Source organism: Lepidochelys kempii, chromosome 1 (assembly GCF_965140265.1).
Source record: "Lepidochelys kempii isolate rLepKem1 chromosome 1, rLepKem1.hap2, whole genome shotgun sequence".
In the NCBI taxonomy this organism is placed as follows: domain Eukaryota; kingdom Metazoa; phylum Chordata; order Testudines; family Cheloniidae; genus Lepidochelys; species Lepidochelys kempii.
In genome coordinates, this window is record NC_133256.1 from 234198311 (window position 1) to 234218142 (window position 19832).

At 41.3% G+C, this 19832-nt stretch overlaps 1 protein-coding gene across 4 annotated transcripts in view; it reads right to left on the reverse strand.

Annotated features, from left to right (window-relative positions):
* The window catches only part of PDE3A (phosphodiesterase 3A), a 367243-nt gene that overhangs the window by 115156 nt on the left and 232255 nt on the right, over positions 1 to 19832 (reverse strand). For all 4 annotated transcript variants that reach the window (XM_073318613.1, XM_073318622.1, XM_073318639.1 and 1 more), the window contains exon 2: positions 12486 to 12536. In XM_073318613.1, the coding sequence (XP_073174714.1) occupies positions 12486 to 12536 (51 nt within the window). The remainder of the gene's footprint in view (positions 1 to 12485; positions 12537 to 19832) is intronic.

Below are 19832 nucleotides of genomic sequence, written 5' to 3' on the forward strand. Positions count from 1 at the left end.
GCTGCGTGAAAGGGCAGGGGAGATAGATCTTACAAGGAGCTGACGTGTTGAAGGAAAATTGAGACTGGTTGGCAAGGAGACTGGGAACAAGGAGCCGCATGGGAGCTGAGAATAGCTGAGCGAGAAGACTGGGAGTGGAGATGGGGACTGGACTGGAGAGTACAGAGGGTTGAGACTAGGACTTGCTAGGAAAGGTGACTGGGATGAAAAACCTGATAAGTGGATACTGGGACTGGGTAGAAGAGGACAACAACATGACTGTGAAAGAGACAAGACAGGAGCAAAGATAGTTTGGAGGGGATGGAGCAGAAGGGGTCAAGCTTGGGGAGGGAACGGGCAGAAACATCTGTGCCCAGTAGAGCACATTTCCCTCTAGATCCTGGAATAGAACCCAAGATTCCAGAGTCTCATCATCCCACAGCAAATAACTATGAAACCCACTGACAAAGTGACCCACCTTCCCCTCTATTGCTGACCAACTTAGAGAATAATAACCTACTATTGATATCAGTTACACCATTAGATCAAGTGGCACAGATCTATGTGGTGGATCTAGATATTCCAGCATGGCTGATGATGCATGTGGGTGTCCATATAATGCCGCATGATGGAATTTCTATTTTTTGCTTTTTTAAAAAGCCTAGGAAACGACACAGGGGAAAAAAAACAAGCTACCTCAAAAGAACATTAAGGTTGCAAAGACAAGGACTCAAAAGCTAGCTTTCCAAAAGACATGAAATAAATAAATAAATAAATAAAAATGAAAAACTTTTTCCTAGCATCATTCTCAGAAATGGCTGAACCTGTTTAGCTGAATTTTCCCTCCAAAAATTCAGGCTGAAGCAGACAGCCAGCATGATAAACTTTAGCCCAAACAGTTAAAGTTTGGCAAAGTTGTAAACAACTGAAGACATGGTCTTATAATGGGAAGTGTCAGGTAATCTTAATCACAGGCAGCGCTACCAGGCAGCCCCTCCTATAATGTATTATAGGCCCAAATACTGCAATCAGATTTGTGTGTGTGAGGCCATGCACTCATCAATTTCAGTTGATGGGGAGCCACATAAACACAGGGGACTGACCATTTTTGTGGCTCTAGTATCAGAACTGGAGCCACAGACTGCAAGGTCCTTAAGGCAGGGACCATATATATTTGCTGGAGATTTTCAAAGGCATAGAGAACAGTTAGGTGACTAACTCCCATTGACTTTGTGTTTCATATAGCATAAAGTACACTACTGTTGTTCAAGAAATAATCATGTATATAGCTGATACTTCTGATCATATGAATAATTAATATTTATGGCTAATATATAATTTTTGAAACATACAGCTAGGAACTCAGAACTATAAGATATACATTGAGAAATGTAATAGTATAATGGCTATCGATGGCTATTAGCCAGGATGGGCAGGAATGGTGCCCCTAGCCTCTGTTTGCCAGAAGCTGGGAATGAGCAACAGGGGATGGATCACTTGATGATTACCTGTTCTGTTCATTCCCTCTGGGGCATGGGCTCTGGCCACTCTCGAAAGACAGGATACTGGGCTAGATGGACCTTTGGTCTGACCCAATAGGGCCATTCTTATGTTCTTAAGAACCATCCTTCACTTGCATATCTTATACCTAGTGCATGCTATAAATATATTATACATCAGCATTCTGCACCCAAAAAGTGCACGCAAACATACATTTTAATTTTTAGATGCCAGTGCCCAATGGCAAAAATAACCAAACACAATTAATCACAAATGAGCTCATGTGAGTCTAAGAGCAGAAAAAAAGAACTCACCAACCAAACAAAACAACATTACAAACAGAACATCTTGAGCAGTGCCTAGGATGTAGCATAGCAAACAGTGAGGGGAACTGCATTCCAGGCACTCCATGGTTTACATTAGACACTTTCTACACTCTAACTGGGGAGAATCAACAGTGCTCCACCAGTCTCAATTGCCACAATGAATATATACTTATGATGCCACACAAGAGAGAGTGAGCTTCCATTTCTAAGATAACATTCAAAAAATATATCACACACTAGATTTACTAATTCTCAAAACACTAAACTCACCAAACCAGATAGTGTGTTTCAACATTTCCTGTGGTACCTCAGGAAAAACAGTTCCCTGGTCTTCCTCTTCTTTGTTAACTACAGGCCAGGACCCTACTAAGGTAGGACTCCCAATGGCTTCAGTGGGAGTTTTGCTGGAGTTAGATGGCAGGATTGGCACTAAGTTAACTTTTGATTGATCAGCCCCTCTTATCTCTCCTGCTTTCGTCTCCCTTTCATCCATACCAAAAAGTCTTACAGAATTTAATAGTGATAATGCTAAGAGATTTCTATAGAAATGTAACAGATTTTCTGCAGAAAATCTTTAGAATGGAATAGAAAGTAATCTCTCTATATAGCTGTGTATGTGTGTGTTTCAACCAGCGTATAGAATTCTATATCAGAGGTATGATTCTCTATTAAATTCTGTAAGGTCAAAGGAAAAAAAAAGAAAAACATTTTTCTATTAAGTTGTCTAGAAGTTTTCCACAAGAGGCACGCACACCACTTTTCTACCTGTGTCCCAGGTCTAAGCCACAAAGTAACTATCCCTTCATCACTTTTTCACCTCACTCTTGTCTCTGGTGGTTCTCTCACACAGCCACTACAGTACACCTGGCACTCTCTTCCTGACATGCTTCTACTCTGACCTCCTTCAACTCTCTCCCCAAAGTGCACTTATTTCACAAGATGATGGGCATTTAGCACTTTTGAAATATCAGGCAATTATTTAAGTGCTTTAGCCCTTAATCTTTCAAAAGTAGAGCCACATTATTCTTTTTGTGAAATGAAATGAATTTTAAAACCACAGCCCACTGCACTATGTGAAAATAAAAGATCTCATGGCATTTATTAATAAGAGGAGGGTTTTGTCCCAGGTGTTTGGTTACAAATGTTAATCTCCCACTTATATACCGTATTTTAGATGGTCACCCTTCACTCTTGGAGCAGCTTCACCTTAGAAATTTAGGCTCCTTTGACATTAAAGATGATTTTATCAAAATGTTATGAGGTGAAATGATATAGAGAGATTCCATATGCTGCTGCAACTTTACTTAACTAGAACAGTTTCCCTCTTAATTACAGAGTACAGAAACCAATATGGCACCAGGGAAGATCATTCTCTGCTTAGTTTTAAGAGTAGTAGCCGTGTTAGTCCGTATTCGCAAAAAGAAAAGGAGTACTTGTGGCACCTTAGAGACTAACAAATTTATTTGAGCATTAGCTTTCATTAGCTACAGCTCACTTCATTGGATGCAACCTGCTTAGTAACAACTGGTTGTCAATCAACTTTACAGAGTCCATAGCTTGTTATAATGTGTAAAAAAAAAAAAATCCCTAAGCATTCTCCATTGTGATTTCTGTTAGCCTTGCCATTACGCATGCTGTATGTTGTGTTGGGCCATAACTTGTGGCAGAGGTTGTTTTCTACATTTTACCTTTTGACCTATGAAGGCCAAACATGTGATGAAGTCTCAGAACAAATTGCAATGTGAAAACTGTGTGTTATTGGAGAAGCATGAGATGGGAACTGGTAGAAAATTATTTCTCTCATACATGGGAAAGACTGTTACATGTTACATTATTTGTTTAAAATTTTATTTTTTTATTTATTTTTCTGTTCATGAGCTAAATGTTTCACCATCGATGTCAGCTACATCACAAGGAAGAAACTATATGTCATAATGTTACTCACTGTGAACTCTGTAGTTTGTTTGCCCTCTTCCTCTTCCATAGTAAGCATTCAACAAATGCCTGATCCAGAGCTCATTGAAGACAATGGTAATCCTTCTATTGACTTTAATAGGATTATCAGGTCCTAAAAAGCTATGTTAATTTTTTTTAAGTGCAGGGAAAGAACCAGATGTTACTTTAACAACAGTGAGCCCAATCCTGGAGCCCTTACATGAATAGTCCCTCTCCTCACACAGCAAGTCCTAACAAAATAAAAAATTAAGTCAATGGTACTACTGACAAGAACGAAGACTTGAGTGATTTAAGGCTGGAAGATCAGACCAAATAATACTTTGCCATAGCCCCTTTCAACCAGTGATTTCAACTGCTTCAACTAATGTTAGTTAAATGAGTTTAAGAATGAGATATTTTCCCCATTTTATAAACGAGAAAAAGATGACACAAAGGGAGAGAGGTCAAAGCGAATTGCTCATGGTTGCAGCAAGCCAACATTAAAGACAGAAACAGAAACCAGGAATCCTGACTCATTCCCTTGTTGCAGCCACATCTCTTCAGAGGTATACAGATTTTTATAACTATGAGGCAGTATTTCCTAAATTAATAATTAATAGTAATTAACAGTGAATTAAACACCAGCTTTATATTTGAAGAAAATTGTCTACAATTGATATGCTTTGTCAAGAGATACAAATGAGGGGATATATTCACAATCTTTAAAAAAATGTATTTGCTGTCAAAATGTTTGGGATGGGGGGTGTGGCATGAGGGTCAAGCTGTGGGACCTGCTTATATCTGCTACACTATGTATAGAATTGGGAACTGAACTTCATGTGCATGCTGCCGTTAGTGTGTCTGTACACTAAATCCTTGCTGGTAAGAGAGACGCCTCACTTACGTTGACATAAACCCATCAAACTTTCAGCTAGTGATTTAACAGCACAGAAGGTATTACTGCTGTTTATACTGCTATAAAAGAACATTTCTAGCTAAGGAAATATTATTGATTATTTTACTTACCTCTACAGTACATCACTTTGAATGGTTTATAGCTATATAAACATCTATATCAATTATTGGCTTATTTAGCTTTTATGGCACCATGTAAAATCAGTTCCTGCTTTTAAATTCATAGCCAACAATGAGGGATGATCCCATAACAAAAATTTTACATTGTGGACTGAAGTGTGAAGATTCTGCCTGATCCTAAATGCTGTCATTCCAAATTAAGGTCTCCTCCAGTGGTTTAAGGCCGAACCTTAGAGTTGAAGTTAAGGGAGCAGAGGATACTCAAACATCTTATAAGAAATGCTAAGCACCTCACAGACTCCAGCTTATACATCTATAATAGTGTTTTAAATGCATCTCTATGCAGTGATGCCATTGTGGGTTACAATTGTCAAGGAGGAAAATAATCTAGGACCAGATCAAAACCCAAACTCTTCAAGTTCACTGTAGTTCAACTATTACACCAGTTCAACTATTCAACTGTAGAATACCCAAGCACACAGGGTAAGGGGGCATTTCACAACACTTATGCTTCAGTATTTACTTACTACATTGTTCCTTAGGCCCAAGAAGCAGGAATTTTTCCCAAAGTACTGGTTTCCCATTCCTAAAGATGTCCCACAATGCACTTTGCTGTCAGCACCACTATAACCCATGCCTGCAAGGAGGTATGGTGTAAGACTATTGTCACCACCCCTGCCTTCAGCATTATTTCTAAGGCCCTTCTTTTTTATGTCCTTACATCTCAAATAAGAGTATTAAAATATTACAGAACCATTGAATATCAGGAGTAGGAAATTGCGAAACAGACTTACCTTACTCCCATGTTCAGTCCTGATCTATGGTGATACAAGCACTAGAGTGCATCCTACTATTTCTACATTAAATTCTGATCTATATATTTTAAAGACACAGATACTTTTCTTCCTTTTAACAACTTTGAAATAATACATCAAGCAAAGAGGTTATTGAACAAAACCAAATTTTTTCTAATTCACTACGTCTAATCAGTGGATACAGCAAATAAAATAATATAACACATGCACTAAGGACCCCATCTGCAATAGGCAATGTTTTCATCAATGACCAGTTCACAGTATCCCCCGTCTTTTTAGTATATACATTTCCGTTAGATCTTTAGTTAAAGACTCACCTTTGCTAGACAACTGATTTCTGTTGATTCCTTAAAATTGTTCTTCATAATACAATAGATACGATTGCTGTATGATCATACTTATACATTCATAAGAACATGCACATGATCTTGTAAAATCAGCTTTATAAACACTTATGCTAGGATGCACTACTCATTATGGAAACTACAGGCAATGGACAACTGAATGTCATTGTTTAAGAAGAAATATCAGTTACAATTACTTCATTATAATCAAATCAACAGTGATATTGCCAGGGGACACAATTACACAACAGATGCACCAGTACACGGTACCTGATCAGTAACGGGAATGGACTCCCATCTACGCTTCAGTAAGAACAAGGATTTCCGGCTCATGGTTTTGAGTGTGCTTTAGAGGATTCCCTCTTAAGAATTTGAAACCAATGGCAAGAACCTTATTTCTGATTCTTTTGTTTCATTGCTGTAGACTGCAGAGCTCCTAGAGGTATACACGTTTTGCAAGCTGCAAGGTTGATACTGGTTTTGCCCAAGCTATTTCCCGTTTTATAAGCTTTCTGTCTCCTTACAGTCCCATGACAAAGAGAATAGGGAGAGATAGCGAGAAAGCCCAGCATCCACTGACGAATTACCTCACAGAAGCATGAAGTAGGTAGACAACACCAGACGCACTCAATCTGAAAATAGCTGTTGCTTAGGAACTGGAAGGGTAAAATGCAGCACCTCAGCTATATATAATTGAGAGCTTTTACATTTAAAGTGAATTAAAAACACTGGACTTTTGTGTTTTTCTCTATATTACCATCATTTTACAAGATTAAAAAAGGAAGGACCACTTGGTTCCATAGAGTCCTGGGATTATGCCCACCCATTCAACAAGCCAAACCTGGCTTGATGACAGCAACAAATAAATCTCATCCATGTGATGGCCTTAAAATGATGTATGTATATAAAGTGCTTGGCACTTCTAAAGGTATTAGAAGTGCCAAGTATTACAATCAATTTTTTTAGCTGGTAATAATTAATGGATGATTCACACTTTGAACTTAAGAGGGAGATAATGACAAAGATTAATTCCATTAGGCCACAATTTCTCATATTATATACCGTATATACTCATTCATAAGCCGAATATTTTTTTGTAAAATAGTGACGAATCAAAGAGCAGGGGTCGGATTATAAACGGGTCTACACCAAAATTTGATGATTTTAAACTCTATGAAATCGTTGAATTGAATATCTAATACATTGCCATATTTTACCTGGAGCGTCTGCAGGCATGGATCCCCTCAGTTCCCTGTGGCTGCGGTTCGCCGTTCCCAGCCAATGGGAGCTGGGAGAAGTGGCACGCCACTTCCCGCAGCTCCCATTGGCTGGGAACGGCGAACCACAGCCACAGGGAACTGAGGGACTCCTTGCCTGCAGACGCTCCAGGTAAACAAAAGGTCCCGACCCACCAGAGTCTTACCCTGACGGGCCGGGAGCCAAAGTTTGAAAACCCCTGAAATATAGAGTCGGCTTATGAAAGGGTCATGCAGTTTTTACTATTTTTACCTATCCATCTTGGGGGGTCGGCTTATAAATGAACGAGTATATACGGTATATTCTCTTATTACTCCTGGGGCAATTCTGAGCCACTGCACATGTGCAGAATTTAGGTCCCCTGATGATTTCTTTGCTTCCACGCAGAAAAATGACTTTCTGATGGGGAAGCAAAGGGAAGACAGAAAAGCGGTCATGTGACCCTCTCCAGCAGCAAGTTGCGGATGCCCAGGACAGCCAGCAGAGAGGTAAATCACTGTGGGGCAGGGGTTAGGACTGGTGAAGACCCAGCTGATGGCTCCTACCATGCACCAGGCTCAGCTACTAGTCCCGGCTGGGCTGGGGAAGACTGAACTTCCTCTTCCCCCACAGCATCCAGATTTCTCCCCCAGCTGTAGGAAGTTCTGCTAACTCCTCCCTGCTCCCCGCTTCCCACCCCCCCACTGTGTCCTGCACCATCGATGCTGAGCTGCGGCGGGAGGGGGAGAATCACTGTACAGGGAGCTGCTCCCCCATCGGCCTACCAATCTCAGTCCATCCTGGCCCCCTCATATCCAGGCCCTCCCGCCAAGACTCACCACCCCCCTGACGAGCCCCACTCCCCCTGCACCAGGACCATCCCGATGAGCCACCCGCACCCGGATCCCCACCCTACTGAGCCACACTACCCAAGCATCTGGACCCTCCCCCCACTGATCCCTCCACATGCAGACCCCCTGCTGAGCCCCAACCACCTTCACCTGGACCCCCCACTACAGAGACCTACAATCATTGCATCCAGCTCCCCCGACACCTGGATCCCCCACTGAGCTGCCTGCACCCAGATTGCCCCACACAGAACCCTCTCTACCCACACCTGAATCTCCCCACACTAAGCACCTTCAGACTTGGATCCGCTGAGTCTGTGTACTGAGGCAGGGAACTGCACAGTGATCTCCCACCTCCATGCAGCCAGTGGCCTGTGTTCCCCAATGCCATGCTGGAGCTTCTACATTTATTTGACAAATAAAATTGGCAGAATTTTGGTAGAATTTTAAAATATTGTGTACAGAACTTTTATTTTTTTGGAGTAGAATTTTTATTTTTTTGGCACAAAATGTCCTCAGGAGTATCTATATAAGATATGAATGAGACAGCATGATCCAGTGGAAGACATGACAGATAGGATGTACCTTAATATTTGTGACCTCTACAGCAAATGCAGGATACATAACTAGGAATTTTTATAACATGAAAGGGTAACTTTGAATTTCTCAATTTTGTGTGCATGCATGCATATATGTAAGATCTCTAAAGTTGCACTGAATTTTTTTGCGCTCAGTATTTAATAAATAAAAGCTTACAGTATTTTCTGGTGTTTGCAAGATACCACCACAGGATGAGAAAAATAAACTACTTCTGCAGCACTGTCTTTGATTCCAGAGAGATTTAATAAGGGTTTTACAATAAATACTTCTAACATTAGGTGTTACCTTCAAAGATCAAAATCAAATGATTCTTATAATAACAATCTGTCTGCTCTCTACGAAGCAAATTATAATCCGTTCTAACTAGATGAGCTCCATGTGCTCTAGTGCAGGAGATACAGATTTCAATAATGGGGACTAGAAAATCTAGGGGATTGGTAAAGCTTGTCAGTATCACAATCAAAAGAATGAAGGACTTTTAGAATAAATAAATACATTAAATAAATAGAAAAAGGAAGGAGATCTTGCTATGGAAGTTAGCAGCAGGTTAAGTGATATAGAAGTTTAGCCTTGTACTTGACACATTTAAATTCCAGTCAACCACAGTGGCACGTAAGGAGATAAAACTCTCTTCAGAGTGAGGAATTCCCAGAAGCATAGAGGCATTTTTGGGACATCCTGCACTACTTCAAGTTAGACCTTCACCCTTTGTTTAACCCCCATAATCAGAAAGCACAAAATGAACACATTTTCCAAGTGGGTTATTAGAAAATGTACAGTGCACTACTGGATAGTTTCTGCAGGCTTCAGACACAAACCAGAGACAACCTGCTTATTAATAGAAGAAACATCCTGGTTGAAGGAGCGAGTCTGAGACTTTATTTTATAGCAAGCAAATTGTTCCACTTCTTTCTCCCCCAAGGCACCTTGAGAGTGCTCACTGAAGAAAGAAGGCTCTAAAATCCAGTTCAGTGCTTTCTCTTCTTTATTCCAGGAGAATTAACAGACAATGGGAGATTATTCTACCGGCATGAGTTTTGTGATCTTGTTGTTTTAAAGCCCGCCATGCTGAGCTACATGTTGACCAGCTAGGATTCAAGTTATTACAATTACTCTGATCCAAATAAATAAACAGAAATCTCAAAAATAGACTCTTTTGTATTAGGAATTAAATAATGGACAAGAGTTTTCTATATTATGTATCTGAGTACCTGAAACAGGGACTCCTGGAATAAACCTTTATTTTAAAATACACAGAATTCTACAATACTACACAAAAGCACTGCAGCATCATTATTATAAGCTACAGGGTTGCGGTACCACAGAACCCCCTAGAACTTTTCTTTTTAAAAGGGAAGCCTGTCTGAAACGTCATTCAAGATGAAAAAAGGAACAGTGTTGCTCCAGTTAGACTTCTACACAGAATAAGGTCCAGTACTGAGTTCAGTGGGGTGGTAAAAACGTATAACCTCTTACCTATAACTCATAACTGCTCACAAATCCCTCTCTGCTTCCTTCATTATGCAACCTGAACAACTTTGTCAAAATCTTTTTAGCAACAGTTTCACCCTGTTTAGCAACATTTGATAAGAGTACTCAAAAGGAAAGGTTTCACCTGGTCTTCACACAATGGATATTTCTTGAACCTGACTCAACACCAAGGAGTCCTCCCTATCTGAAATTAGGCCAAGCCATGGAAACCGTCCTGTCCTCGGGAAGAACAAACATGGAAAACCCAGATGACTTAGTAAGTCCTTTCTCAACCTTTCTGCCTGGGAGAAATTGTGTCTTATTGAAGTCAATGGCAAAATTCCCATTGACTTGTAAAGGGCCAATATTTCACCCCTTCTCTATGCTGAAAGAACAGTATTTAAAAAAAACACACCAAAACTCCAAGAGCTCTAGATACTAGAATTACTACTGATTTTCTGCAACAAGACGTCTGTTTACTGCTCAGTCTGTCCTCTGCCTCTCCTTCTTTTTGAAATCCATTTAGCCTCCACTGCACTGCCAAATACAGACTTTTAATCTGCACCCAATCCTGCAGATACTCATTAAAGAGACACTAAACCTTTTGCTGCTTTAAGCAATGGCCTTTTCTGCTAGGATTGAAGAACTTAACACTATAAACATATATCCCTAAATTTTCAAGAGAGTCTAGTGATTTTAAGTGTGCCAAGTTTTGGTTTCCAAACTTGAACTTGAGACATCTTTAAAGGGGACTGGTTTTCAAAAAAACCCACAGAACTCTGTTTCCTGAACATCAGGCCCATTTAAAGTGTCTCATGTTTGGGACTGAAATATTGAAACACCATAAATCACTAGGTTTCAGAGTAGCAGCCGTGTTAATCTGTATCCGCAAAAATTTTTGCATATATCACTAGACACTTTTGAAAATGTAGGCCATAGTGCAGGCTTAGGCCAGAATATCATAACTTTGACTTTCTTGGCTTATATTTCTTTGCGTTACTATGTTAGAATAAGATTTGCCTGCTTGATTCACTCAGTGGATCTAAATTTTCTGCCAATTTAGACAGAGCAGATAATTAAAATCCCGATCCGCTGGGAAGACCCAAGAGGTAAACTTTAACTCTTCATGTATTTGAGCAGAGTTTTATAAAATATTACATATTTATAGGCTTAACACAGCCGTGCAAAACAGATTTTGGAATGAATTTTAAATTCTGTTGCATTTCTATGAGGATTGGGTTTAATTGGAATTTGTAGGTAAAGTTTTTAGATATTTTTTTAATCTGGACAACCAACAGAAGTAATGACAAACTTTACAACATGATTTTCCAAATTGAAAGTAGTGAACCCTGTAAAAATTGATATATATATGACCATACAGAAGTGTCTATTTCTCATTTAAAAGGCTGATGTTTCTGCGATTTTTGGAAGAGGGACAAAAGGTTTGACAACCCTGTTCACTACACCAACTGCCACGAACCAGTAAAGATAATAAGTAGCAGGCACTTTCTTAGGGGCAGAAACTTCTATGAAGCGGGTTTAGGCTTAGATCTTAGTATTTGTATAACGATCCTTGATATAACAGAATGATGAAAAGAAGATCTAAAGTTTGGGGGTTTTAGTTATTGACTCAAATAATTTCAACACTAGAGTTCTTTGCCCCTACAGGAAATCTCTTGATCATCAGACTGGTAGCTATGTCTCCTCTGAAGCACAACCCTATGATTTGCTTTCTATAGATGTATTTTTATTTATCAGCATGATACTATTATCAAAACTGTTGTTATTTCTTTGATTTTAGGATGAGTCAAGGTATAAGTGGCTACGAACAATTCCCATAAAATTCTATGTTACCATCAATTCTGTTTATCCTTGTACTGTAGGGGAGTACCGCAGAGCTTTATAGATGGTATTTCATATGTAAACAGAAAAAATATAATTATCTACAATATTTGAAAATGCAGAGTTACAAACTTAATATTCTGATTTAGATAGACAATGGAGTTAGAAAAGACATGCCAACACATCTAATCCATCCTCCTGCCAATGCAAGAATGTTATCTGACTGTTGCAGGTTGAACTTGACTGCTATTAAATCAAAGTTGTCACCATTTTAAACTCTTTTTGGCCCTCTCCTGCAAACATGCATGTGACTAAATTTACTTATGTGAATAGCCCCACTTGCTTGACTAGATCTATTCAAATATGCTTGTTTATAGGATTTAGCCCTTAATTTACCCTTTCAATACTCAACAGCAACATATATTGTTACTGATTTTCTTAAATTCTGGCCTTTCCAGGACAACCTCAGCAGACAAAGTAACATATTCCAGAAAAACAAGCACCCAACCACAAATTACAAGAGAACAGCAAGTGAAAAATCCAGCTGTAACTGACCTGTGATCCTCTGGACCCCCGTTTGTGATCCCATTCAGAATGCCCCATGAGCTAAAAAAGAGAAGAAAACAAAGTTTATGGTAAGCAATAGGTTATGCTGATTTGCTATAAACAGAAGAGTCATGTTCTTTGATATTCTGTATAGTTTTTCTTTTAAAACATGTTTGCTTATTTTTCCTGTTTAATTAAAATATACATTTTAGCCAGTATACCATTTTTTTAAAAAGGTATCTATGCTTATTACTTTAATTTTGCATGTGTAAAATTGTTGGGGCCAGATCACATCTGCTCCTCTACAAGCAAAACAGATTGTGCTTGTGTAGGTAAAATTCCCACTCACATTGATAAAGATTTGGCCAGGAGTTCAATATGGCGTTGGCAAGAGGGATATTACTATATGTTAACAACTGCGTTATCAAGGGGAGTTAACTGTTGACAATATGCCAAAGTACATCTTACATCAGGTGTAAAGTTAAAATCACTCCACTATGTTGGGAAAAAAAGGCAAAGTCATTTGTGAAACAGATGAGATGAGCTCAGTGTTTTCTAAATATAATCTCTCATTGAAACTAAGAGTATACAACTGCTAAAGTAACATTGTTCATGCTTAATTTGTTTTCTGTGGGCCAAACTCTACCCTCAGTTATACAAGCAAATTACTCTTCATGAGATTGCACTGATGTAGGTACAGCCACCAAACATGGGATTGCATTGAGTTCTGTGGGGTTGTATGAGCATCCCTAAGAGTAGCATTTGGCGTTCTGCATTTTCTCTGGCTGACTTTAGAATTTTGGGCTTCTACCTTGACACACAAAACACACACGCAGGGTTTAAATAAGAAAGTTGATATTTTATATGTTGTGTTGCATCACCCCTGAAGATGGCAACAGACTTCTAAATTGTTAGCCTAACAATAAGGGACACTTAGTAGACCATTCCTTATGGGTTGCCTTGTGTACTGTCTACAGGCATAAAATGGGCAAAGACAGAGAAACCAAGAGCAATTAGTCTTTGCTATTCATACAAGCATAACTTTATTCAAATATACAAACAACAACGTGAACATACGAGAATGAATATAAAGTGAGTGAACTCATTACTCATTATCCCAAATTCCTTTCCTTGCTATTGTCTTCACTTCCCAATTTCTCCCTCTCTCCATGTGCCTTCCCAAAGGAAAGGATGGGACAACCAGAATGCACATAATTGGTTCAGCACTAATACAACTAAATTTTACAGTCCATGCTTCTTGCTATATGTGCACTGGAAACTCTGATCACAAGATAAAAAGCATTAAAGCTGTTTTTTTAAAAGAAGGGAAAAACCACACACACATACACAAAAATTCTTATCTGTTCCAATTGTTCCTTCCTGTCATTTCCTTCATGGGCCCCCATCATATGTAGTTCTTTTATAATTACTTCCCCTCCCAGTTTGAGATAAAACATTCATACAGATGACTGCTCGATAATCAGAAGCAATGCAAATTGCAAGGTCTGACTCAACTTGACCCTTTTTGTTAAAACTAGAATCTAGTTACTTGATGATGCTGACTGGGACAGAGAAAGCGTTCTTTGAAGGCATTCCCCTGGAGAACAGGGGTGTGGCAAGAGTTCCATGATTGCTGGGAAGACGTGCAGGCTAGGTAGCTAAGAAGGGCGGTTTATATATGGAATACATAAAATCTTGAAATAAATACATAAAAATAAAATAAAAAACAACTAGCAATGACTAGGTCTAAGGGCAACTGGGGAGGAAGAAAAAAACAGGAGGAAACAGAATATATATGTTAAAAAAAAGATCATTTTGTTTGTAGGTTGCATCCCTTTCCCCTCTTCTATTTATATGATTTAGCCTATATCTCTTCTGGCTTCCTCTCTAATTGTACAGCACCTAGTATTTTGAACAGCCATCTAATAAATAATAGATAGCATATATAGGTTAAGAAAAGGTAGAAAGGTACAAACTCTGTGACCCTAGGAACTCCTTTATTCACACCTGACATACTATTGCAGTGACATTTGTACAATATAAGTATTGAGGTATCATAGGAAAGCTAACACCACTTTGGTTATTAATATAATTGTAAAATACAGGTTCACTTTATATGTGAAGTTATGAATTCTCTCTGTATGAGATTTCGAACGTATTTGAAGCAGAAAAGTCTGTGGAGTGGGTAAACAGGTTTTTTTTTCCAGTCAAAGGAAAGGTCAATGCCCCATCAGGTTCAATCACAAAATCATAGGACTAGGAGTGACCTCAAAAGGTCCTCTAGTCCATTTCCCTGCACTCATGCCTGTACTAAGAATTATCTAGACCATCCTGGACAGGTGTTTGTCTAACTTGCTCTTAAAAATCTCCAATGATGGAGTTTCCACAGCCTCCCTAGGCAATTTATTCCAGTGCTTAACCACCCTGACAGGAAGTTTTTCCTAATGTCCAACCTAAACTGCTGTTGTTGCAATTTAAGCCCACAGCTTCTTGTCCTATCCTCAGAGGTTAAGGACAATTTTTCTCCCTCCTCCTTGTAGCAAAACTGTTGCTTTTTGAAATTTGAAAACCGTTACGTCCCCTCTCAGACTTCTCTTCTCCAGACTAAACGAACCCAATTTTTTCAATCTTCCCTCATAGGTCATGTTTTCTGAACCTTTAATCATTTTGTTGTCCACATATTTCCTGAAATGTGGTGCCCAGAACTGAACATAGTACTCCAGCTGAGGCCATATCAGCGCGGAGTAGAGCGGAATTGGCAACCTCAGTCAAGTGGCCATTTATTATCATATCTGAGGCTGCAGGGACAGTTCAATTTATGTTGTAAAGAGTACCAATGGGGAGAGAACCAGCATGGAACCTTCTCCATCAGATTCCATGGCACCTTTTCTCACAGTAGGAGCACGGAACTTTGAGAAGAACAAATTTCAAAAGTTCAGCAAACGATAAAAGAGAGGGACAATACCCTAAGTTACCTTTCGCTTGACACTTTGTAAGAAATCCTGACCAAGGAGGTGGTCAGCCATCTTACTGGAAGGAGATGTGGTAAGAATCTTACCTTGAACAAGCCTGTAGTTTTGTTGAGTTTTAGTCACTAGAAAACATTTTCCACTTTTATGTGTTTGTAACCATTTCTGACTTTATTCCTTATACTTAAAAAACTCACTTAAAACCTCTCTGATTAAATAATCTAGTTTTAGTTTTATTTTATATTAGTCCAGTGCTGTGTTTGATTTGAAGTGATTATTAATGCTAGTTAAAGCAAAAAGCTGCTGGCTTTTCTCTCTTTAAAGGAGCAGTTAATCTTATTACTCCTCGGAATGTTCAAGCAGAGGGCTGGGCATCTCAGGGAAGACTGTTTGGGAGAAATTCAGGACTGGGAGGTGCATTGGGGTCACTTGGATAGTAGTAACCAAGGCTGGTGGAGACCAGAATGTAAACAAGTAGGCTGCTGGAGTCAGAATTGCTGAACCAGGGCTGCTTATCACACAGACAATAAAATGATTACTCACTTTCTCGTAATTGTTGTTTTTCGAGATGTGTTGCTCATGTCGATTCCAATTAGGTGTGTGCATGCACCGTGCACAGAGTTCGCTGGAAGGTTTTTCCCCTAACAGCACCCATCGGGTCGGCTCTGGAGCCCCCTAGAGTCGTGCCTTCATGGCGCCGCATATAGGGCCTTGCTGACCTGCCACCTCTCCAGTTCCTTCTTGCCAGATACTCCGAAAGAGGGGAAGGTGGATGGGTTTGGAATGGATATGAGCAACACATCTAAAAGAACAACAGTTATGAGAAGGTGAGTAACTGTTTTGTCTTCTTCGAGTGCTTGCTCATAACGACTCCACTTAGGTGACTCCCAAGCCTTACCTAGGATGTGGGGTCAGAGTTTATGGAATTGCTGACTGAAGCACAGCCCTGCCGAACACTGCATCACCCCGTTGTCCTGGGTGATGGCATAATGTGAAGTGAAGGTGTGAACCGAAGACCATGTAGCCACTCTGCAGATCTCCTGGATCAGTACCTGGGCCAGGAAAACCACCAAAGACACCTGAGCTCTAGTGGAGTGTGCAGTCAGAGCGGGGGCAGGGATCTTAGCAAGGTCGTAACAAACCCCGATACAGGATGTGATCCATGACAATATCCTTTGCGGGGACACTGGGAGGCATTTCATCCTGTCTGCCACAGCAACAAACATCTGGTTCGACTTACAGAACCGCTTAGTTCATTCAATATAAAAAGCCAATGCATGCCACACATCCAGGGAATGGAATCTGTGCTGACAGCTATTTGCAAGAGGTTTCGGGAAAAAGACCGGAAGAAATAGCTCAATTGGCATGGAAATTTGAGACCACCTTCAGGAGGAATGCAGAGTGGGGTCGCAGTTGCACCTTATCTTTATAGAAAAGAAAAGAGTCGGATGTGAGACCCTTGAGTTCAGACATCCTTCTGGCTGATGTTATTGCAACCAAAAAGACCACCATATAGGAAAGGTAGAGAAGTGAGCACATTGCCAGGGGTTCAAATGGGGGCCCCATCAGCCTAGAAAATACCAAGTTAAGGTCCTAAGTGGGGGTGGGCCGCCGAATATGAAGATATAATCCGTTCAACCCCTTGAGGAACCGTCGCACTATTTCGTTAGTGAAGATGGTGCGTCCATGCTCTCCTGGGTGAAAAGCTGAGATGGCAGCCAAGTGAACCTTTATCGAGGAGTGAGACAAGCCCTGCTGTTTCAACTTCGGAGGTAGTCCAATATAAAGAGGACCGACGATTTTGTTGGAGGGATACGGCTCTGTGAGCACCAAAATTGTGAATGTCTTCCACTTGGCTAGGTAAGTTGCTCTGGTCGAAAATTTTCTGCTACCCAGAAGAACCTCCCTAACAGGGTCTAAGCATGTGAGCTCTAGTGGGTTCAACCACTTAGCTTCCAAGCTGTGAGGTGGAGGACACTCGAGATTGGGGGTGCTGAAGCCTTCTGTAATGCTGAGTGATGAGGTCCGGAATTAGCAATAGAGTGATTGGAGTATCCACCGATAGCTCCAGTAGCCTGGTGTACCAATGCTGACATGGCCAGGCCGGTGCCACCAGGATCACTGAGGTTCTGTAAAATCTCCGGATTTTGAGGAGGACCTTGTGAATCAGCGGTATAGGAGCAAACACCTAGAACAGGAAGTCCTTCCATGGAAGCAGAAACATGTCTGCCAACTGAATTCGGGCTGTCGTTACTGAAGGAGCAGAATTAGGCACTTCCTGTTAGCCCTTGTGGTGAACAGATAGATCTGGGGAACTCTCTACTGCTGGAAGATATTGTTTATTACATCCGAGTGGACAGACCACTCGTGGTTGTGAAAAGACCTGCTGAGGTGGTCTGCTAGTTCCTTCTGCGACCCTGGAAGCTAGGACACTTCCAAAAGTATGGAGTGTGCTATGTAGAACTCCAGAGCATGAGGGCTTCCTGACACAGGGGAGAGGAGCATGCTCCCCCCATCTGTTGATATAAAACAATGCTGTTGTATTGTCTGTCAGGACCGATATACACTTGCCCTCCAGGAGAGGCTGAAAGGCCTGACATGCCAGCCGGACTTCCCTGAGCTCCCTTACATTGATGTGAAGCATCAGTTCCTCCTGAGACCAGAGGCCCTGAGTTCTGTGTTCCCCAAGGTGTGCGGCCCCACCCCATGACCAAGGCGTCAGTGGTCAGACATAGGGATGGACGGGGATTTGGAAAACGTGACCCCTGTGCACAGCAAGTGAGGGTCGAGCCACCAGTGAAGAGACTTGAGAACCTCCACTGGAAGGGTAACCACCATGTCTAGACTGTGCCTGCTTGGTCGGTACACCAAGCCAACCAAGCTTCGAGAGGTCAAAGTCTGAGCCTCATATGTTGCGCTACATATGTGCAAGATGCCATGTGACCTAGGAGTTTTAAGCAACTCCTCACAAGGGATTCGTTTGAGATCCTGATGTCATGAATGGCCTGGAAGCGGGATTGGTGCAAGAACGCTCTGGCCTGTGTTGCCCCTATGTAGCACTGCCCCTATTAACTCTATTCTCTGAGTAGGGATGAGTGTTGACTTTTGAGTGTTTAGGAGGAGGCCCAACGCATTGAAGATGGATTTTATGAGGGAGACATGTTGATCCACTTGTGTTCTGGACCAGCCCTTGACTAGCCAGTAGTCTAGGTAAGGAAATACCTGAACCTGACTTTTCTGCAGAAAAGTGGCCATGACTGATATACATTTGGTAAACACCAGAGGTGTCGATGATAGGCCAAACGGTAGCACTGTGAATTGGTAGTGGGAATTCCTGACTGTAAACCTTAAGCACCACCTGTGGGGCGGAATTATGGAAACGTGGAAGTATGCGTCCTTCAAGTCGAGGGTGGATACCAATCTCCTGGATCCAGGGACGGGACGATAGTGGCCAAAGAGAACATTCGAAACTTTAGTTTCTTCATGAACATGTTGAGGTCGCGCAGGTCCAAGATGGGTCTGAGGCCCCCTTTTGCTTTCAGTATTAGGTAATACCGGGAGTAAAACCCCTTTCCCCTGAGCTCCACCAGAACCTCCTCCACAGCCTCCGCTGATAGGATATCTCCTGGATGAGAAGTTGCTCATGAGAAGGGTCCCTGAAGAGGGAGGGGGAATGAGTGGGGGCGAGGAAAATTGGAGAGAATATCTCATCTCTATTGTGCGGAGGACCCAATGGTCTGAGGTGTTTTGGGACCATGCTTGGTAGAAATGGGACAGATGTTCTGAAAGCGGGAAAGAAGGATCCAGTGGAGAGGCTGGTATAACGCCCTTGGGCACATCCTCAAAAGGTCTGCCTAAGGCCTGGTGGCTGCCTGGATGACTCAGACCCCCAATGATCTTAAAGTGGCTTTGGAGTATTTCAAACTGTGGTGTCTCGAGTCCGTTTTCTCCAAAAATAACGTGGCCCCCTCAAACGGTAGGTCCTGAACTGTCTGTTGGACCACGCCGTAGAGGCCCAAGACCTGCAGCCATGAGCAACGGCGCACTGCGATGCCCGGAGACATCGTCCGTGTTTCAGAGTCCACTGAGTCTAATGCCACTTGCAGAGACGTTCTGGCGACTCTTTTGCCCTCATCCATGAGAGCCGAGAATTCCGGCTTGTGGGACAAGGTCTGAGAATTTGGACATTGAGTCCCATGACTTGAAGTTATAACGGCTAAGGACTGCTTGCTGGTTTGCGATATGAAGCTGTAGCCCTCCAGTGGAGTATATCTTCCTTCCAAAGAGGTCCAGCTTCTTTGCGTCCTTAGCTCGAGGAGTAGGCCCTTGCCTCACCCTTGCGTTAACAGCCACCACTACCAACAAGTCCGGCGTGGAATGGGTAAAC